The 23722-nt window shown below is 37.7% G+C and overlaps 1 protein-coding gene across 1 annotated transcript in view; it reads left to right on the top strand.

Moving 5' to 3' along the window:
• Positions 1-23722, top strand: part of LOC131062778 (F-box protein SKIP31) — an 84366-nt gene that overhangs the window by 12400 nt on the left and 48244 nt on the right. Inside the window, exons 2-3 of the mRNA XM_057996509.2 lie at positions 14729-15036; positions 15219-15297. Coding sequence (XP_057852492.2) covers positions 14729-15036; positions 15219-15297 — 387 coding nt within the window. The remainder of the gene's footprint in view (positions 1-14728; positions 15037-15218; positions 15298-23722) is intronic.

A 23722-nucleotide genomic window follows, 5' to 3' on the forward strand; every position in this document is an offset into this window, starting at 1 on the left:
CTGTTGATTCCCATGACAATCCTCCTCAACCTCTGTTGGAGGCAGAGTCATTGTTTCCTTATCTTCCACAACCTTGATCTTATTAGGGCTTGAATGCTCTAGAGCCTCAATTTGAACCACTACTTCCTCCTATAGAGCCTTAGTTTCATGTACTTGATTTTTTAAGGAACTAATGGATTTTGCTGTTGAAGTCTGGCTTGAGGGGATATCGCAAGCAGGGGTATCCTTTTCAGTCTTATGATGAGATACATATTCCTTCGATTCCACTGAGAAACTCCCTCCCTCTGAGTTGAGACTTATTCTAACCCTAGGGTTAGGGTTTAAACTGACTGGGGATGCATATCTATTCACATGCTTAATCTTGGTTTTGAGGATGATATCATCTTCCTCTATGGGGCCCGAATAGAAGGAGGGTTTGATTAACCAAGGGCCTCTATCTGTGCATATCTCAATGTGTTCTAAATGTTTAATGCGGGTGTCCATATTAATATGGTACTCATTTTGTTTCCTATGGCTTCCAAAATAATCGGAAATTGATACTCTATGGGTAATTTTCCAGGATCAATCCATTTAGGAAAAAGAACCGGGAGATAAGCATTGGGAAAAAAAATTGCAACCCAATTGAAACAATGAAAACAATAGTCTTTAAAGAATTTAATTTCTCCAAATAGAATATCATTCTTAACCTCTTCATTTTTACATAATATTGAGAGGAAGTTACAGTCTAGTGCAGCAATACTTACCTGATTGTGATAGCATCTTTCCCATCATTCAATTGCATTTTCTAAGGGCTGGCCGTTGCCGCTCCGCACCGCAAGAACCCCAAGAGTTTTGAATCGGCTTCTTATCGACTCAAAGATTGCAGGGGTCCAAGTTTAGTGGAATTTAATTGGGCATTTGATCCTGATGGGCGAGCAAAGGACAAGCCTGTTGCTGCTTGAATGTCTTGCCGTTTGAAATAGGTCTTGCATTTGCACCTGAGGCCGGGTTGTTTGATGGGCCTGATGCCCTAACCTTTCCTGCATGTCGATTGTTCTTGCCCGCCCTAGGATATGTCGAATGCTTATTTGGGAGCCCTGTAGATTGCCTCAAACTGTTTCGTCTTTTCCTTTCCCTCTAGTTTTTTTTGGAGCGGACAATCTGCCAGCCCTTGTCTGCAGATGGGTTCGAGGGAGGAGGAACCTCCCTTGGAAACATAGTTATTCGCATCTTGGCGCATAAATCAGAGCAGAGCTTTTTTATGGTTTTTAATGTAAAATATTATTACATATATTATGGCCCAAATTTAATTGTTTTTGTGATGACAAACAATTATTTAATTAACAAAAGCAATTATTAATGATTTGCAACAGTTCTTAATGATTAAATATTCTCTTAATGCAAATCGTTTTCCCCAGGCAAGTTTAGAAGGGCAAAGTTTTATCCCACATTGTTGGTGAGTTGACATGGTGAAAACTAGTTGACAAGAGCCTGCCCAGCATTAAAATAATATTATAAGTGCTGATTGTGACAGTTAAGTGGTAGATTGAAGGCAAGCTAGTGGTTTCCCAGCTAGGTGATTTTGACTAAGTGTCCATTGGACACCATTCTTGAGCTGGAGTTGCAGATTGGAGGATAATTTCACCTAGGCGCTGTGATTGGAGGAAGCTACAGGAAGCTTTTGTTGCTGATTGAGCCATATTTGTCAATTTTGAGAGGTGGCGCCACCATTGGAGAGACCACGATTTTGATAGATGGTGCAAATTTCAGACTTTGGATTTTAGATGATATTGCTGAACACCATTGATGCTAAGTGGCTGTCATTTTATTCAGATCAGAGCTGGGCGCCATTGCTGGAAGTTACTTTGACCTTTCAACTTACCAACCATTCAAAACTTAGGCGATTTGATCGAAGGGTCATTTTGGAGCATTTTTTGAGGTTCACCATTGCTGCTATAAGTCTGAAAGTCCATTGTTGCAGGCTGTCCTCAGACTAACTTCCATTTCCAACTCCTCCACACTTGAGCAATTTCACTTGTGCACTCATTTTGGCAAGTTTTGGAGACATTTGGTGAAGCTTCCATTGTTAATATAAGTCTGAAACTCCATTTTTCAGACTTGTCTTCAGACTTAAATTTTTATTACCAGCCCTCTACTTGCGCCCAGATTTGGCCATTTTGACCTTGGAGATGTAAAGTACATCAAAAGCAAACATTTCATATTGCTGCAACTACTTCAAAATGCTGATTCATGTTAGTTGCAGGTTGTCTTCAGACTTTTGGGCAACCATTGTTGACTTGGAAAGTGTATTCAGACTTTGAAATTTGAAAATCTGACTTATTTACACTTCTTTCCAAGTATTTCCAGGCTTGTGGTACACTTCCGGACCCCATTTTTGACTGAAAGTTCACTTCCAGCCGCATAGTTGTGCCCAGATGTGATCATTTCTGAGTTTTGAGGGGCAAAATAATTCAAGTGCAAGCATGTGACAGGGCTGTGATCACTTCCAGTCATTAATATTGATCATTTTCTGAATGTCTTCAGACTCTTTTGGAGCCATTTTCAGACTTTCAGAGGGAGTATTTAGACTTTAACATCCGAAAATGAGACTTCAATACACCATTTTCTGAGTATTTTCAGACATTGAAGGGTGCATTCAGACTCAGTCCTAAGAAAATCCGACTTTTATTTCAACTTTGATATAAAAAACCAGTCACTTTTTGAGTGTTTTCAGACCTCCAAGTGATATTTCCAGACCTGGACATTCATTTTTGGGCACCAAATCATACGTTTTTCGAGTTTACAGGGGTGTTTTCAGACTTATTCATTGCAATCAGACTTATCCTAAGTCTGAAAATCAGGTTTCCTTAAGGAGACTTTTCCAGATTTTAATCTAGACCTTCACATTTTCCAGAATTGGTGTTTCAATTTTCTAATCAAAACCTAAGTTAAATTGATTGTTCAGATTACCTATCACAAGTTGGAACAAATGTTGGGAACAAAGTCCCTATGAGGTTTGGATTTCCACTCCATCGAATGATGTTTGAATCAAACAAAAATTTCAAGGACAATGAGTCCCGATGAGGGTCAAATTTCCACACGAGCGCGGAATTACAAAGGAAGGGACGAATTAATTCAAATGAAGATCAATAACAAAGTTGCCCAGATAGGCATCAAATTCCCACCGAGTGAAGAAATGAACAAGGATAATGCAAATGGATGTCCCACCAAGGTTGAAATCAAGTTTATCCCATAGGTGTTCGATTTGATACTTGTTTGTTTTGCAGGGTTGTTACGAGGGAGGGAAGCATGATGATCAAGGCTTAAGGTGAAGGAGGATGCATATTGCAAGAAAACTCAAATGGGGCGGATGAGGAAGATCAACACTTAAAAGATTGAAAGGGGACTTCAAGACAAGGATTTCCAAAGGCAAAGATGTGGACTAGAACAAACATGAATAAGACTACACCTTGATGGTAAACAAATGAAGGAAAGCAAGTTCAAGTTATGAGCATAAGGGATTTCACATCAACAAATCAGGAACTACATCAAGGAATTTCAAGGTCAAAGAACATTAAGGAGGAAATACTCCAAGGAATTCCTTAACATAAGGATGGAATGCAAAGTATCAGAAGGGATTCCAAGCATCATGTAGAATGTTCAAGAATAAGTTAATCAAGTCTACAATGCAAGCTGAGGTAGCATACCAATCACCATTCGTTCAATCAAAGGGTACCAAGTCAACATTCATTCAAGGAGGGAATAAGTGACACATAGCACTACATGAAATATTATTTATCTTACCCTCATTTCTCTTTGGCCAATGTAATGGTGGTTGTAACAAACGCTAATCAGAGTTTTATCTTTTAATCTTGGCCATTGATCTTGAATCGATCTGAGCCATTCATTTCTTTTGAGGCTCTATATAAACCCCATTGCCTCTCATTTGTAAGGGAGAGATTTTTGAGAATTGTCGGCTATTTGCTGCAGATTTAAATACAAGTCATTGTTCCATTGATGGTGATTTTGTGTAAGTGTTGCATGCATTTGTGGTTCTCATTGCCTCCAAGTTAGATTAGAATTTTAGATTTAAAATTTGTTTCAAGTATTTAGATTGAATGAAGGAATTTGTTGAATGCATTTGTGTGGAATCCATCTAATCCATACCACTAGCTTCTTGCTGATAGTAAGCTAGCCTTACATGGTCAACTGGAATTTATATGAACTTAACTTTAATTGTTATACGCCCATTGTTATGCATTGCCTTGAATGGTATCAATGTTTGATGGTAATGATTTGAACATCCATGAAATATACCTTAGATGATTGCACTAAGCTTGTGTCAAATTGTTTGACTTGATGGTGAGATCTTGCCTAGTAGGATTCCATTGAATCATTCACCATTTTCTTGCATTCTAGGCCTTAGAATAGAATTCCTAAACCCTTTCCCTTTTGTCCTTTTTTCCAATTCAAGTTAGTTTAGGAAAGAAAGCATCACAAGATTGCAATATTAGATGATCAAGTTCCAGTAGTAGTCAAGCATTCATGTACAACGTAAGTCCCCTTTGTGATTCTAGCATATCACATCAACCATTGAGCTTATCCACACGTCAAGACTTGACATTTCGTAACCTTGGAGTTGTCTCATTTGATCACGAAGCATAGCATTTGAGAGACTTTGTTCAAGAGAGGATAATATACCTTGGTATTTTATTCTGTGTTCGCATGTGCATAAAACACACATCAACATGACCCAACAAAGATAGAAAATACCAAAATAGTCTGATACATAAGGTCCATCCTCCAATTTAATTAGAGCAGCTCTCTTAACTTTAAACTTAATAGCCTTCTCAACTTTAGCAACATTAAATCTCTCTTGCAGAGGAGAGGAATCCTTTGGCTTGAGGAGCTCGAGCACATTGAAACCTAAATTGTAGGTTGAACTTCACCATCAAAGTTGAGAAACTTTTGAATAGCAGCCACTTCCTGAATGAACATTTCCAAATGCCTTTTAGTGATCCTCATCGAGTTGATAGAAGCAAGCCCATGAAATTCAAAGCCCATGATGTGAAGAGACACAAGATGCTCCACCAAAACTCTATCAATCATCTCACCCATGCCAACCCTAAAGCTTTCCTAGGTATACCGTATAATACCAGCCCAGGGCCTTAGAAATCTCATTGTCACCCATTAGCAGTAGCAAATTTTCAAGAAACATTGAGGAGGCTTTAGATGTTTATTCGGTGTTTGGTGGCCCCTTTAACCAAATCGGTCCCCAAGATCTCCATAGTAGCCTCCAACACCTTGTCTTCTTTTATCAAGAAGACATCTCCTTGTAAAAAGCTATCCATCTCATAGTAGAGCATAGCTATATATGATGCTCCATGACACATCAAACACTCTTGCCAAAAGCCTTGAGAGAAATAATCTAGAAAAGGCTAGCCCCAAGCAAAAATGGAGTTTGCTTGAGTGATAATGAATGCAAATATACACTTTTAAATCATCACATTACACAATTTGCCATCCCCACAATTGAAATAATGACAAGCAAGGAAGAAATCATTACCAATTAAGGATAGCAGCTCTAGCCACCTTGACATATTGTTGACCATCTTTAGCACATTCTGTTGATCAATGCCAATGTTAGATAAAAAATCTGCCACCACATTTCCTTCTCTTAAACAATATTGTATGGATAAATTTAAAATGTTATCCGAAATGGCACAAGCCTCCTTCAAGATATTCATGATTTTCCAATTCAAAGAGTGCCAGGCTATGTTACCTCAAGTTTCCAGGACTAGGGGGTGGGGAAACGGGTTTTCAGGACTTTTTTTTCCCCCGGAACAGGGGACGGTTATATATATATATATATATGGGAAATCTGAAATTTTCACAGTTCACAGTTCACAGTTCACAGTTCACAGTTCACAGTTCACAGTTCACAGTTCACAATCTTCTTTTTCCTTGCTTAGACCAAAATGAAAAAACCCTTTCGGCTTTCAGACTTCACATCTTCACCAATATTTTTCTTCCCTTGCTGAGTGCTACCGTGAAAGCTCCTCTCGTCCGCCAATGTTTTTAATTTTTATTTCTTTCACAAAACCATGTAATGACTTTATTGATATCATATATGATATTGGTATAATATTATATTGATATCGATAGTGAAAGTAAAAAAAATTTAATCGCTTACAGTCTACAGAGTTTCTTTATATTATTTAATATTTATTAATTAATAATTAATAATTATTAAAAATAAAAACATTAATTGCTTTCTATCAGCGATATTCATTAAAAAAATTTAATTGCTTTCCTTAATTTTTAATTGCAGCATCCAGAGAATGAAAAATATTTAGACGGCTAGGGGACGGCTTGGGCATCCCTAGACGTCCCAGGTATGGTCAACGGTCCCCAAAAAAAGGTTGACCATTTTCGAGTTTTCGGGATGGTTTCCGATTTTTTTGGGATCGGGGACGGCTTGGAAACGTTTCCAATCTTCCCCCCGTCTCCGAAACCGTTTCCATTTCCGAAACGTGTGCATTTAGGCCGGAAATGCGTTTCCAGGTAACATTGATGCTAGGCCAGTTTCTTAAATGCAAGGTGACTACCATTGAATCGTCTTTGATTATTACATTATCTAGCTTGCAAGCTTTGACCATCTGAAGGTTAAGAAGCAAAGCATTGGCCTTCCCTTTGTTGTTAGATCTCGGTTGAAGTTTCTTTCCTGTTGCTTTTAACACCTTCCTAGAGGAATCATGTAAGGTTTTCTACTAGCAATGAACAGAATGCTATTGTAACCCAACAGGTTGAGGCATACCTATCACTAAACAATTTTATTTAGACAATGTTACTGGGACTTATCAATCCAGTCAATACAAACAGTGATATTAGTAAGCGGCAGCGAAAATCCCACTCTCTCAATTAAAATTAAAATAATATGCCAACTAACAAGATCTTCTTGAACCATATTACATAATACTACTTAAAAGAAGATAGCTTATTGTTGACGTGTATTTTGTACACAATCATACACAGAATAAAATACCCAAGGGTACCTTATCCTCTCTTGAATAAAATCTCTAACTGCTGAAGATATCGCAAGAAGGATCAGTTAGGGTGACTTCAATGTTCTTTTAAGTAGGGTCTCTACATGTGGATAAGCTCTTTGTGGTATGATGTGATTTGCTGGAATCACAAGGGGACTTACATTTGATGCCTGAACTTCTTATTTGCTTTGAATATTGCTGGACACAAGATTTTACTAGCTTTGACTTGAAAAAAGAAAAAAAAATGAGGGCGAAGAGAGGATCTAATCCTAATACGAAGAATGTAGGAGCAATGATTGATCTTTGATGAAACTCTAACTAGGTCTTGTTTTGACATTGCAGGACCATCTCCACAAGGCTAGTGTGATCTTCGAAGGGAAGCTTTATGATGTTCAAATCATCACTGCAGGCATAAACACCATCAGGTTGATGCATATCAATGAAGAAGCGACAATTGAAGTTAAGCTTAAGTTGAACAATTCCAGTTGACTACACAAGGCAAGTTTGCAATCAACAAACTGCTAGTAGTATGGATATACGAATTTCACCATCAATCAAGCATATTTCTTCCACTCATCTAATAACATGAAATCAAATATGAGAAGTATAAAGACCATGCAAATTGTCGAATTGACCCATAAATTTCACCATTTCTTCAATGAAGTTACAAGTCTTTTACAACAACCTCTTGGCAACAATCTTTGCCTTCTCTCTCTACTCTACTCTAATTGCTATTCTAATCACCTTCTAACTACTCTCTATTCACTAACTAACTCTAACTCTCTCTAATAGCCTTCACAAATGAAATGCCAGGGCTTATATAGTGCCCTCAATACAATTCGATGGCTTAGATCAATTCGAGATCAATGGCCAAGATTTTACAATGAAAACTCTAATTAGGGTTTGTTACAACCATTACATAACATTTAATGCTTGACCAATGATAAAATTGTATTGCTTGGACACATGTCCTCTCTGGAAAATTTGACCAATGGATAGCTGGGGTAGGTACATCGAAGTTTGTGCCACCTTCCATGAGTTAGGTACATTGAATCTGGACATGCTGAGGTGGACCTATCCGACTGGAGAAGTGATGACTAGGATGCCACCTCGTTTGACACTTGTAGCTTGGTAGATATTCAATTTGATGTTGTTGAGAAGCTATCTTTAATTAACTCTTCTGAAATTATCTGCTTCTTCAACGAACCCTTTGTTCTGACTTCTTGTGTCCTTGATTTGCAGGATGATGATGTACCCCGCCTTGGAATGCTGGATTGGAAGAGGTCGCCCTTATCTTGATGATGTTGGGTCGAAGAAGGTCGTCCTTGTCGACGCTAGACTGGAGGAGGTCGCCCTTCTCCTTGCTTGATCGTCCTAGACCGTCCTTGATCTTTGCTTGATTGTCCTTGGAGGAGACCGTCCTTGATCTTGCTTGATTTTCCATCTCCGGGATCTCCATTTGATGCCTACACAACATTTCAAAATTAGTAACATGTTTTGCAATGTGGAAATATAGACTAGAAAGAGGAAATAAGTTTTAAATTAGGAAACCTCATGATAAATCTTTGAATTATCATTTCCTAAATCTAACTAAGCCACTTGAAATTGAAAATTCAAAATTCAAAATTGAGACTAGGAGAATCTCGCCATACCTCCACTTGAGAACTAAATCTAAGAAAAGATGCAAAATTAAGCAAGTTTGCTAGGCAAAATGTGGATCGAAGTCCTCAAAATGTGCTTCTTCTATCAACTTCACCACCTCTAGCCTTCAACGCTTTGAGGAAAATTCGCTCCTTCTTTAGTCTTCAACTAAATTCGCTCCTCCGTAGACCAGATTTCGCACCTTGTTGTTCTTCTCCAAATCGCACTTGTGTGAGTGGATGAATGATGGATTAGAATCGCCAAACACACCTCCACTATATAGGCGCTTACCTCTTTATTTTCACAAAGGCCGACTTTTAGAAATAAGGCCAATAATAAGCAAATTTAAATAAAAGGGAGGCCGACTTTTGTATAAATATAAAAATAAAACCCAAGCGTTCTCCCTCTTATTTAATTAAATTAATAATTAATTAATTAAATGCCTTCGTAAGTAATGATTTTTAAAAGGCTAAATTAATCAATTAAATGCCTTGTGCGCACCCATTAAATGCCAATTTTAATTAAAAATATCAAGGTCCATCGAAATTTAGCATTTAATGCAATTTGAAAATGATGTTGGCGCCTAGACATGGGAAGAATAATGAATTTTAACCTCATCGCTCTGGTCCCTGGCAGAGGGATAGGAGCGCTTTAGCATTTTGTTCTTGAATTTCTCGCCTTTTACGTTCAAAGTCACTTCCCTTACGTCCAAATTGGCATTTTAAACGGGAACCTTGAGCTTAATTCGTCCCTTTTGTGGAAGGAGTGCGCTTTAAAGTACTTTCGCCCTGGTCCCTTGGTGAGGGACAGGAGCGAACTTGCCCTTTTCCTTGGGTCTTTGTCTCTTTAATCACCAATTTATATCGCAAGGCAGGTAACAATGTTATCTATTCATTCCATGCATACTTTACTCGTCCTTTACAATGCAAATTTGATATTTGAGTGAATATCGCCCTGGTCCCTTGGTGAGGGACAGGAGCGAACCTTTGTTCCTTGTGCTCATCCTTGTTTATATCAACTTGCAACTGTCTTCACGGTGTAAAATGATGTTCCTTACTCCCTTTTGAACACTTGAAATGTGAGTGGCAACTTAAACTTGGACACACTTGAACATTTCGCTCTGGTCCCTTGGAGAGGGACAGGAGCGAACTTCATTTTCTAGGCTCAATCACACTTTGCCCATGTTTAAAATTATCTTCAACGGACTCGTTACGCCTCCTTTGCTTGCCTCAAACTTAACACTTACTTGATCTTCGCCCAAAACCTGTCTTATAGGGAAAATCGCTCTGGTCCCTGAGAGAGGGACGGGAGCTATCACTTAAATTCGCCCTGGTCCTTGGCAGAGGGACAGGAGCGATTTTGTTTCTAGGGTCAATTTTCCTCATGATTGCGCTTTCAAGTTATATTCAACTGATAAAATGTATCTCCTTTGATCTTCTCAATTTGCGAAATCGTTCAAATCTTTCAAGGACAAGGCAATTTTGAATTTCAAGCTCCGGTCCTTCAGTGAGGGACAGGAGCGATTTTTGTCTTCCAGGCCCAAATGCTTCACTTTTCACCATGAAATGTCTTTGCTAGGGAAGATATCATCCTGCTTCATGCTATGAATAAAAGTTAATGTCCAAAAAAAGTCAGGAATGGCTCAAATAAGTATTATCGCCCTGGTCCCTTAGTGAGGGACAGGAGCGAATTTGACCTTCTAGGCAAAAACTTCATCATTTCATTGCTTTTGATCAAGTCTGGATGCTCCATCACGTTCATTTTGTCCTTCACCATGCCTTTGATGTCTCAATTCGTCCAAACAAGGTCAGGAATGGCTCAAATAAGTATTATCGCCCTGGTCCCTTGGTGAGGGACATGAGCGCTTTTCGCTCTGGACCCTCAATGAAGGTCAGGAGCGAAATTTGACTTTTCGAACTCTCTATCAGGACAATTTTAATGGAATATAACATTTAAGTATAAGTGACATTTCCTTCTTTCTTATACTTTAAGTTATATTCCATATATACTTTCAGGATGTTTGAGAGTGGTTTCAGACCTCCAGGAGTTATATTGCAAAATCTAGTTTTTTGAGGTTTTTCAGTTTCCAGACTTAGTCAAATTCAGGATCAGGACATTCCAGACTTAGCCAAATTTCAGGATCAAGACATCACTCAAGCCGGACTTGCTTATCCATGTGATCACCTGGGCGACACTCAAAATGCAAAGGCTAACTAACAAAACCCTAAAAACCTAAAAAAAACAAACCCTAAAAAACAAACAACAAAGAAAAAAAAAGCAAGGGTCCCCATTTGCAATGGGGCGATGTGTGAAAACGTCACAACACTTATCAAATCTGAAACTCATGATTGCGCTCAGCCAAATTCTGAGCTAGTAACCTTGTTGGGACTCAAATCGGTTGTGTTATTTTTTGCTTGACTCCCTTCTAATTTTGACCTTTTCCCTTATAATTGATTTGAGATACTTTAGGTGGGCCTTTGTGTTAAATTGCCTCCTCATCTTGTGATGGCATGCACCTTTTGCTTCATGTCAAACCTCCAAGTTAGCAAAATCTTAAATTGACTAAGTGTTATGTTTTTAGTATTTTTAAGAGGTTCTAAAATTGGTGTAGGGCACTGACAAGGTTTTCATAACCTCATCGACGCCCAACTCAATAAATCTGTGTCAAGAGCCGACAAGGTTTTCTTAACCTTCTTGGGGCCTGGCATTTGTTTTCTAACTTTGTTTTCATTTGAAAGTCTTACAACTTTCTATGTCGAAGTTTTGAGGAGGTTCTAAAACCTCTATTGAGAGTTGACAAGGTTTCTATAACTCATCTAATCTCCAACAAAGGATAATGGAGGAAATGTTTTATGTGGTGGAGATTGAGGGTGGTTCTAGAACCACCTTGTGTTGATGACATTGGTTTGCTCATGAAAGCCAAGTATTGACAAGGAGGAGGAGTTTGTTTTAGGTGGTTCTATAGCCTTCCCCAAATGCTGACTTATGAAGAGCTTAGTGAGATAGTAGGGAAAGTTTGATGAACTAGAGTGGAGATTTGCAACATTCATCGGGAATCTTGTTTGAGTTGTGAGCCTTGTCCATAGTGTCGATAGTCACTCAAAGCTTCAATGTGCATGGGCGAAAGATTGTGATAAGGAAAAATATTTGCAAAAGGGCAACTTTTGTTTCTTCAAAAGGCATTTCGAAAGGGTTTCAAGTACCAAATGCAATGGTGTTAAGTTCTTCTCACTCACCTATTTGCATTAATGGTGGTGTCTTATCCCAGCTACCTCACAATGATTTCAAATGCTTTCCTTTCAATCTGGGGTGTGTATTCTGGCAAGATGGCATCTTCATTGTTGGTTTCTATGATGCTACAATGTAGTGGCTAGGGTTTGACACCTTGTGGTATAAAAGAAGATTTTTAGTTCGTTTTGAGAGAGGTTGGTTATTGGGTGGTCTCTAGATGCCAAAAAGTTGTTAGTGTGTTGCAAAGTAACTAGAAACACCATTCCAATTCTTTTGGGCAGAGTACAAGCCTATGGAATCAAATGAGATTAGTATTGTAAGTGGCTTTTGTTGCAGAATGTCTCCATGACGGTATGTGTATAGCCAAGAGGATTTCTGAGTCGCTCATAGGGATTTTACTTCGCCACATTTGTTGGCACGAATGTAATTTTGAGCTAGATAAATATGACAACATTCTAAAAACATCACAAGCTTTGTGGTGATCTTTCTCTTGTTATGGATGGATTTAATGCAGCTTTGTTACGGATTTATAAGTATTCTCTGTTACAATTTATGTGATCTTTGTTGTATGCAAATACATAGCTCACTAGTCTTTTGGTTTCAGTTGCCCAATGTAATGTCCCCTTTTTGTAAATGCCCTAGTTTTTGCCCTTTTATCAGATCTGCTCTTATTCCATGCTTCTGTGTTTGGAATGGACTGTTGTATCTTAGGGTGCAACAAACTCAGTCTATTATGCTCCTTTTATCAGATCAGATTTTCCAATTGATCGTTCTCAAATCTGAAAGAAATCTTCACGAAATTGTGCCTTAGGACTGTTCCAAATATGTGTCTGATTTCTGCACATGAATGTCGAAGATTTTCCGCTCATAGGGTACTCTCATATCCTCCTTAAATCTGTTTGTAATCTCAAACTTGCAATGTCCCTTTCCTGGACTGCCTTGTAATCACAGTGGTGTAGATGTTATTGCACAATCACTCTGCTGCTTGTATGATTATTCTGGATCTCCTCTTAATTTGCTGACAGCAGGAATGCTATATTGCTGTGTCTGATTGGTCTTTGGGAATATGCAATTATGGTGGTGCTATTTCTGATTTATCTCTTGAAGTATGCAACCTGTTTGATGCCAAGGGCAAATGCTTCATTGAGCAGATCCAAATATGGATACAGGTAAGAAGTAAAGACCGAATTTGATGATATTTGGAATGAGTACCGATCCACATTATATATCTTTGGTTTTGAATGGTTGTACCCCTTTGCTTGGAGATGGACACATAAATTCCTTGATTGCATCTCCAAATCATGCCTCTTAATTAATAGCTGTCTAATAACTAGTTGCTGGTTGGATTGGTTAATGAAAAATATGCTCATTGACCTGCTAATCCTCCCTCCCTCGCGAGGACAATTTGCCTTATCGATATGATGCAAGTAATATGAATTACCTTCAGATATTAGAAGTCTTCTTGGCACGATAATAATTGATGGCCACATATGATGGTCTTTTGTTTATATGATCGAGGTCACACAGTGATGATAATCAATACTCTTTCTAGTAGCTTATTACAGTGATAATGGATGTTAGAGAAGAAATGGTCTTCATACATGATCGATATGGATTTATATATGATCAATGCATAAGAGAACTCCATGAGTTTCTCTGTAACATCAATATTATGTTCACAGCTTCAGTATGCATCATACTTCCTCCATGTTGTCTTAATGATGATGTTGGGATACCATCTTATGGACATCAGATATTTACCGTTGGTTATTTTGATCATATTGGATTACTGTAATTAATGGCAGGGTCATGATCTATGTAAGATGGGTTATCAGCCAGGTTATCATACTTGACATCATGTGGGTTCAGTATGTGGTATGCTCTTAACGTTTTCATTCCTTGATTATGTGAATTCTTGTCTTCACTTCTACATGTTATTCTCTGTGCTGTACTTGGACGCTTGATAGGAAAATCGTGAAGTCTTATGAATCAGATGATTTCTTATTGAGCCTCATTGTTTGGTCGGGCCATGACACCCAAGGAATAGGCACTGGTCTAGAACCATTTTACCAATCTCACACCATCAGATCAAAACATTAATCAGTAGTTTACAAGTAGAAGTAGTTTTGTGCATCCATGATTGTCAATATAACCAAGGAAATTATCTTTAGTGAGTTCAGTTTATTTCATGTGGACCATGCTTGCACAAGTTTATCCACTAAATAGCGGTTTTATGCACCCAATCTTCTTTGACCTCATGTTATTATTTTGGGTCAAGTGTTCAATTGGGTTTGGTTGTAGTTATTTTTGGTTGTCCATTTTGTTTGATTCAAATACCTGTTAAGGTATCCCTCTAGGAACACCCTCCTAAGTCTAAGTTGAGCTCAGAGCATAGGAGAGATAACCCACTCTTGTAGAGTTGACCTTTAATCCTCCATGTTGTGTCAATGAGCTGATTTTATTTCCATGACGACAACACCAGCCTTGTGAGCGGATTTTTTTCTATTAAGTGGAGCAGCGGTTTTGAGACCTGACAAACCCAATCATCTTTTTCGAGTTTGATTTTGTAGCCTTTATAATTTCTTCAATCCAGCAGTTCCAGCAGTAGTTGTGTATGTATTATAATTTTTTGTTAATGCACACTTCTTTGTTTCAGCAATTCTGCTGCAATCGTACCACTTATTTTTGTGATTATTGTAAATATGATCTTATTATATATTTGAATAACTATCATTTCATTGCCTTATGATGGCTTCGGTTATGTTTAATGGCTTATGCTTTCCATCTCCTCTAAATATGATGGTTTCTGATTTGTGTTTGATGGGTTTCAGGAAGATTTAACCTCGGGGCCCTCTAAGCGGGTTTGTTTAGGGAAAGAATGGAAAAGGGAGGTTGTTGCAACTGAATGTGCAGAAAATATTGATTTTGCAGAAAAAAGACAGAATGCAGGAGCCTTGAGAAACTACTGTGGATATTTGATACCAAAGCATTGTACACAGAATTGCCATTTTAGTACGGTACCTTCGGAACTATATCCAAATATTTTCAAGTTTCTTTCTCCAGCAGATCTGGTTAATTGTTCACTGGTATGTAAGTTCATGAGGATTGCAGCATCAGACGAATCTCTTTGGCATCGATTGTAAGTTATTTTCTTTTCTTGATGTTGGATGTATAATTCAGTGGGCTTCAACTATTCACTGCTGGCCAGAGGCTTCTTAAATACAGATGTTTGTAGCTGGTTTTCATTTTATCAGAATTTATCACAATTTTGTTCTCATTTGTTTTTACCCTTCTGAACTGTGATTCCCTAAACTGTTGTAGGTATCATATGAGGTGGGGTTTCCCTGAGACAGATAATGGGAAGTTGCAATTATGTTCATGGAAGAATCTCTATATTGAGGTATATGGCATTGCCCTACTTGTTGTTATTGAATTTGTTATTAATGGTTCCCAATATTCACTTGGGAGTAAAATGGGTTACTGACTTAACAGTTTGTTAACATTAAAAGAATTCACAAGATTAATGTAGAATGCTTTTCAATATTACATTGCTTGATTTTTATGATATAGAAAACCTTTTATTTTTGCATTAAGAGAAAAGAATTATTAAAAAACATTGCTTCCTGAAAACTAATGAAGAGCTTGGTGTGCAATTGTATCCAACACCATGCTAAGTATATTGGCTACGAAAGGTTGGTCTTTGGTAGTGCTATGGAATTTTTACTCAGATATACTGTCAACATTTAGCTGGGAAATTATCAAATAATAAAAATGGAGTGTTTGTTCCTGTGAAAGTGTCCTGTCAATTATCTAGTATTGCTTACAAAATTTAAAGAACTGATGTCCTAAGTGACCATACAACTGTCTAAGCTATGAACTGAGACAAAGATAAGAAACCTGGACTTGAAGCAATTATTCTTTATTATCTGCAGTAGTATTCTTTTTAGCAGGGTCCCCCATATGGGAGTAATGCTCATGTAACAGACCTTGGGGACACGCTCCTCATAAAATTTGTAGAAATTCTCATTGATTTATTAAAAAAACCATCATTCAGCTTGATTAGCTTGATTTGGAATGGTGGTCCATATTCCTTTGTACCACAGCAAATCTCTTACAACAGTTTCTTTCTTTGTTAGATGCTCCTGTAGGAGGCCTACCACCAAGTTTTTTCTAATGAGGCTTAAAACTAGAGCCACACATGCTTGGAGTGGGCACTTTTGGTTGTCAAAATGAAAGATTTCAATCTTTGTGATTGTCTTGTCATATCTGAAAGGGCTTTCATTTATGTATTATGTCATGAATTTATATCACTGTTGCTTTTAACAAGAATTACATTTTTTGAGTTGAACTGCCTATCTGCAGCCTCTGTCAAGAGTTTGTTTCTTTTCCCTGCCATTGCATGTGCCTATGCCAAAGGGACAACCTTGGATTTAATATGTATTGAATTCCTGATGCAAAACTCGTGACCTTTTTCTGTCTATTCATTCAATAACACTTTATCTGCTTCAGACGATCAAATGTGCTCGTGCTCATGTAGGCAGTACATTTAACCTTTTGTACAAAACTACCGTGCTCTAAATTTTTTCTATTCCAAAAATCTAGTCTCATCTTCTACTTCCATATTATTCAGTCTCTTGTTGTTCATGGCCTAGGAGGGCACAGTGGCAATGTTTGGATTGATAGATTTTCCATTCTGTCAGAAACTAAGGCCAGTAAAATGTATGGTCGACAGGCTGATTGATAGACAGGATTGTGTGACATATGCTCAATGCTAGAGGCTAAAGATTGAATGTTTTGGATATGCTTGATCATCTAATGGATGTTTGATTTGATACCCTGTGTTGATGTTGAGGGGGACTATACACCAGGGTTTAATGTCTCATGAATGGAAATTGCTTTAACTTTCTGCTTGTGGACAACAATCAGAATGCCTTGCCAAGAGAAACCAGCTACAATTAAATTAAAATGAGAACTATGAAACACAGAAATACAAGCAATTGTATGATAATGCCCCATTTTATTATTATCAAACCGTATCCCAAAGATTAGATGTAAATTAACTTGCTACAATCTAGAAAAATGAATACTCCCACTTCATGATTTATTCATCTACATGGTTATCAATAAGTTCCAGTTAGGAAAGTGAAGGAGAATTGTTACAGAGTTTCTGATGATTTTACGGTCTATTGTTTGATCTTCCAGGCACCAGTGTCAGAGCTAGTGCTAACAGAAGCATGCATGAGACTATCTGATTCTTAGCAATGTTTGCAGTTGGTTGATGATTCGGCAGATATTTTGTGTCATGGTGCTTGGTGACTAGATGCTTCAATTGACCGAGAGTCCTAGACTAGTTTCTCATGCTTTAGAAGTAATTTTGCACCCCGTCTCCATTTGAGAAATCCATTACAGAATCTTATCAGCTTGTGCTCAGATGAATTGTTTCCCTAGGCGATCTATCTGATCTTTTTTGTTGCTTTTGTAGATGGTGATCACTTGGCTCCTTGTATGTTTGTCCTTCGGATCCATAACTTGATCCATTCCATCTTGTAGAATGCAATCAAGGTTTATCTTTGACTTAAAGTTCTTTTGCTGCTACTAATGTATTTAACAATGATGGATGGCATGGATGTAGAAGTTGAGTGTTGAAACTAAATGAAGACCAAGGTAAGATGGGAGATAAGTTTAAAGTTGTTATGTCCTACCTGCTTTGTGATGCGTATTCCCCATATTAGAAAGGCTTGATCTTTCAGTAAGGACTTCTGAATCCCTGTCTCTGCAAATGAAGCAATGGTTTGTTACAAGTCTTGTACTGTTGTAGGATCTGATGTTGATCTTCACACCTCCTGAATTTGTTCTTATTGTTTTGCAAAATTGTTCGAACTTGTGTTTGAATCTGTCCCATACATGTAATCAATTTAGAAACTTTGTCAACTTATAGGCCAAAGAAGTTTTTTCTGTGTGTTCCATGGCCGTTGGGGATGGGGGGACGGGTTTCAGGGACGGGGGGACAAAGGGCTAAAGTTTGGGGACAGCGGGGTGGTGGTGCTGATGTAGTTATACATATACTTATAGTACGTAGTTATACATATACTTATAGTACTTGAAAAACTAGTTGTGAAAAGATGTATAACAGTATAAGAATTACATTTCAAATGAAACTATAGGAAATTAGTAAAATTATAAAATAGCAAAATTTGAAATACTAAATCTAAATACGAAGATTTCTTGAATGCTAATTGCTAAATAAAATTTGACAAATGAAATTGTCAAATTGGAGATCTCTATTATATCGAAAATATGAATATCTGATATCACAAAGTCTATAAAGATGATTACATGATACATCATTACAATTAGTAGCAAATAGCAATAGCATTACAAAAGACAAGAGGCCAAAATGTTGAAACTCAAAACTCAAAATATAGTGAAGGGAGGCCTCTAATCATCTGCAAACTCGTTATCATTGGAATTGCTGGACTCCTCACGATCAAGATCCCTCAAGCTAACACCAACCAGCCTTGCATCTGAAGTGGTAGGATCATCCTCATCAATCTATGCTGGATCCTCTGGCTCTACATCCCATCGTGCCGTTGGACTCTCCTTGTACACAAGTGTCTTGTGGTCAATGAGACGCAAAGCACTATGTACAACCACAAGCTTCTTTGTTCTCTTAGAGGTAAGTTTGTTCCTCTTAAGAGAGTGGATGAAGTTATATGTAGACCAATTCTTCTCAATAGCAGAAGAACTAGAAACTTGGGATAGCATATAGATAGCTAGAGTGGTAGTCAAAGATTTTTGACCATGACAATTCCACCACAAAAGTGGGTCCTCTTGTGCCATAGTTTCTATATCCATCTTTGCCGCGTCTGAATAAATCCTAAGAGTGGCAAATTTCGTCCACTCAGTGCGAATTATGCTAGCATTTCTAGCATCGTACATCTTCTCTATGCACCTAAAGAATCCTGCCTTCACCTCATCATTCTGAATCGGTGTAACTCTACCCGGCCTATCCTTGTACCACTTAGGACTCAAGGCATAGGCAACCATATGCAAGGGAGTGTTGAGCTTGTCCCATCTGCATTGAATGATTGGCCGAATGTGCTCATTGTAGAATGCTAAAATGGGGTCCTTCATTCGCACAACAACCCTCATCTGGTCAAGCATAGAATCGATGCACTCATACACATCTCCAAGGTTAGGTGCATCCCCATCCCCATATCTGATGACTTGGGAATACTGGAGCAATGATGGAGACAATGTATTTTGCATTAGTCCAAACCTCTTTAGGACCTTCATTGCCACACGTAGAATTTCTAGTTTATTGATTCCCTTGAAGTAGATTTTTGTGAGTCAGCCATGAGTAGAATCACTTTATTCAAACAAGGCTAAAGCAAAAAGGATCGAAAAAATAGTTTTTGATTGTGACTTTGCAACTAGAGCTATAGGGATTGTCAAGGTAACTTCAACTTAATTTAATTTTCAAATTGAATCCTTTCTTTTTAAACTTTAAAAGTGTATATATATATATATATCTTGCCTTTTCTACAAATGGTCTTACCCAAATAATTTTTCCTATGTCCTCCAAAAGAAGGTCAAGGCAATGAGCTACACAAGGGGTCCAAAAAAGTGTTAGATGCCCTCTTGAAGTACTCTTCCAACCACCACCTATGCTATTGCATTGTTCGGAACAACTTGGACAACATTTTTAGTGCCGTCCTTTAAAACAACATCCTCCAACATCAAGCTTAGTTTTTATGCTTCCTTATTAAGTTGGAGGCATCAATTTACTTTAGAAAAAAACAACTCACCATTTGAAGCCACTAAAAAATTGAGAATGTGGGTCCTTCCATTTGTCCACCCATCTAAAAGAATTGTGCATCCAAACTTTTGCCATCACTTCTTTTGATCTTCCACAGTTTGTTTTACATCTACAATAGCATCTTGGAGCCACTTGCCACTTATATCTTTTCTAGTGGGGTCCTTGTACCATCTCCTTGCAACTGTCAATGTTGTCACCGAACACTCCCAACATGGACTCCTTGCCATGTTGAAGGGAAGGTTGTTATAATACCAAAATTTTGCACAAGCCTTATTTATTTCTTTGCTCCCTATTCCGCCTAGTAGCTTCTAATGAAAGTTGAGATCTTAGTACATTTATAGGCACAAAAAACCCTTGTAAACCAACTTTTCTTGAAGTGTATGAGGAGGATGGGACATGTATACACAGGCTGCAACTAGAGCCCACAATGCCTTGCGTATCCACATCAGATTCTCTTGACAAATTAGGAGCAATGGCTTCTTATATGGCTGCTTGTGCCTTTGCCATCTCCAATTTCTTTTTATCTAGTGTTGCAAGAAGGGTATCATGACCAAAAATGCTTGCAAGAAGGGTATCAATGTTATGTTTTGTTGGATATCTAGTATTGTGGAGCGTGCTTATTGATTAATATTGTTGGTGGTTTTCAAGGGCATGAAGTGGATGTTCTTGTAGAAGTTGATGATACAACCACATGAGCCAAGAATCATTTGCAAGCAAAACACACGTCATACAAAAGAGATCAAGCAAAGATAATATGCTCCATAACAACTTGAGAATTCTTTATTATTGCACACAAGAATATTGGAGATACATTACAATGAATGAATGAAGCCTTATTAAAGGATGAATGAAACTCTAGATGCATAACCCTAATGCTATTATTAGCCTAATTTAATAAAATGAAAAAGCACCTAAGTTTAGCTTAAGTGAAAAAGTAATTAAAGGACCTAATTAATAAATAATTAGATAATGTGTCCTAATTACCCCAACAGTTCTTATATTCTCAAGTTAATTGTCTCATTTTAATGCATTTCATACAAAATGAACCCTACAGCGATTTTTGTTCTAAGGCATGATTGAGGATTTAAAATGATAATCAAGCATAAGATTTTAGTTGCTCTTTCTAATTTTTTAAAACTGGATAAATATGCTGCATTCTGTAAAACATTCTTATATTTTCAATGGTTATAGAAAATTTGACACAGTGAACAGTCACAGTATGAAAATGTAATTTTTTTTAAATTCTTGACTAAAGGGAAACACGAATCAAAACTTATCTGGCAAAATTGTTGTGAAAATCATTAAAGAATTCATTGTGTGTTGAAGAGTGGTCGAATGCAATGTTTTATATTGGCCTCAAAATCGCGTTTGACTCACATTTAAACTACGTCACACTTTTATCATGCTTTTTCATCACATTTTGACTCTAGTTTTGGCCTTTTTTGAGCCATGCCATGATTTCCTATGAGTTGGGTGAGTGATTGGCGAGTCATGGTGGATTCCACAATGAGTTTTTTATTGCAGAATCCGGCAAGTTAACTTGCGAGTTGCGCGCATGGTTTTCAAACCTGCAAGTACTCCATTGGGTTTTCCATCCATGATCCACATGATTCAGCTGGCCAACTTTTGCATCATTAGATTGAGTGAATGAATGACACAAGGCGTCCAAAATATATGCTGATATCTTCTTGTAGTTAGCAGTCTTGCAACTTTGCAATTTTCAGCATTGTCCATTATGAATTGCACAATGTTTTAAGGCCCCACCAACTCAATGTATTCTATGAGGATGTGATGCAGGAGCATCCCTTGTTATCAAGCAATCCCGCATCAACTAAAACATTTCCTTTTCCTTGCATTTCAGTTTGTAACTGTCTCAACACTTTCTTCCGCATTTCATTGGATCTGGATCTACACCCTACATGTGGTCATCTACATCATATCCAGAGATCTTTTGATCTACATCAAGTTATCGCATCTGGAAGTTCATTCATTTGTGAAAACATTTTGTATTTGTGGTGAAGTCCATTTACTTGCGGACCCTTCTCGTGGCATGCAGATTTAATTGGAACATCATTCGAGACATTTGGGACCTAGGTGTTGATGTGTCTTTTGTACACGACCAAACACATAATAAAATACCCAGAGGTATCTTATCCTCTCTTGAGTAAAGTTCCCGAATGCTGAAGGTATCGTAGAATGATCAATCGGAAGAACTTCAAGGTTCTATTATGTAGGATTTCTACTTGTGGATAAGCACCAGTGGTCGTTGTGTTTGTTGTTTTACAAGGGGCCTTACGTACTTTCAAGGAAAGCTTGTTCGTACAATTACTTTTCTAACGAGGAAACATGATTCTCTTAATACTAACTGACGTTTCAAAAAAGATCAAAAGATAAAGGTTTTAAGGAGGTGATACTTAAACTAATCCTAAAGAACGACTCAATGAGGACTGGTCTTGATAAAATTCTACCAATTTTAGTATTGCCAAAGGTTACAACTCCACTGGAATTGGTGCGATCTTCTAAGGGGATTCAATGATTTTCAAATCATCAATGGGATAGATACTATCAATAAGATACATATCAATACCACAACAATGATTGAACTTTCAAACAATCTTAATGCTTCCAGTTGACCACACAAAGCTTACTTACAATCAGTAAGGAGCTAGTGGTTTGGATTCTGAGTTTTATCAAAGATCAAGCACAACATTCATCTTTCAATCTTAAAACTTAAATGCTATCTCTACTAAGAGTGATTCAAGAAGATAAACAACCATGAAAATAGCCACAAGGATTGCAATAAAACACCATAACTTCAATATTTCATTGATCTCATAGCCAAATAAAACAACAATTGTTCAACTTTCTCTCTTCACTACTTATTTTTCTGCTGCTGACAATATTAAACTTATAAATTCTAACTCTCTCTCTCTAACTCTAATTCTTTGAAATGAAATGAGTGAGGGCTTATATAGCACTCTCAAATACAATGAACGTCTTGGATCAAAAGAAGATCAATGACTGAGATTCTAACACCTAAACCCTAATTAGGGTTTGTTCCAAAAAAGTCCCCATTTAGATAAATATTATCAATCCATAGCCAATAGGAATTGGCACAAATAACGAGGAGACATAGCCCAATAGGAATTAAGTTGCCACATCATCTTATAACAACTTTTCATCTAGAACTTTGTTCCCTTTCCTATGCTCTTTTCTAGCATATTCAATGAATCTAGACATAATCCCCTCAATCTCAGCAATGGGAATCTCATGAAGATTCTTCATTCGTTCTTCCAAGTGGAGGACTTGATGAAAAGCAGTGAGAAGAGTTGTCTCCCATCCAGGCTCTAGCTCTTTTGTTTTCTCAATCAGGAACATAGTAGCATACATCCGACCTCGTTGCTCCTCTGTGACCAAGTTCTCTTCCTTGCAAAAAATGATCCTGATCCTATCCTCCAAATCTCAATCTTTCTGTCAAGGATCGTACACAACACATCAAACACCTTGTCTTGAATAGGGTGGATGGTGTCTTCAACTCGGCTGCATCTGGTATTGACATCTTCGAAAAGAACTTACTTCATCTGGAGCAAAGTTCACCACTGTAGAAGGCTATGGGCTTCTCCATCCATTATCTTCTCTTGTGCTAGAATCTGTCTCGATGTCTTTCTTATCACTTGCAAGACCAGGATGACAACATCTCTAGTGTGAGCGAATGCATCCACAATTATCAATAGATTATGAATGATCTCAAGAACCTGGATAGCTTGATGGATTGTCTTCATCATCCTTGTTGCAAATTCAATGGCGACCTTGTAAGATTCATCAATCCAAGAATTCATGAGTTGGGCTAAGTTCTTCGTCCTTTCTGCCTCATTTACCGATTCGGGAGGAAGTGCCTGCAAAGGTGATATTGCTGGATCTTGTCGTCTCAAAGGCTGACTAAGATGACTAAAGTAATTTCTCCAAGCACTAACCTCTCTTTCTAGCTTCTTATTCTTTTCCATTT

The sequence above is a fragment of the Cryptomeria japonica genome, chromosome 9 (assembly GCF_030272615.1).
Source record: "Cryptomeria japonica chromosome 9, Sugi_1.0, whole genome shotgun sequence".
Taxonomy (NCBI): domain Eukaryota; kingdom Viridiplantae; phylum Streptophyta; class Pinopsida; order Cupressales; family Cupressaceae; genus Cryptomeria; species Cryptomeria japonica.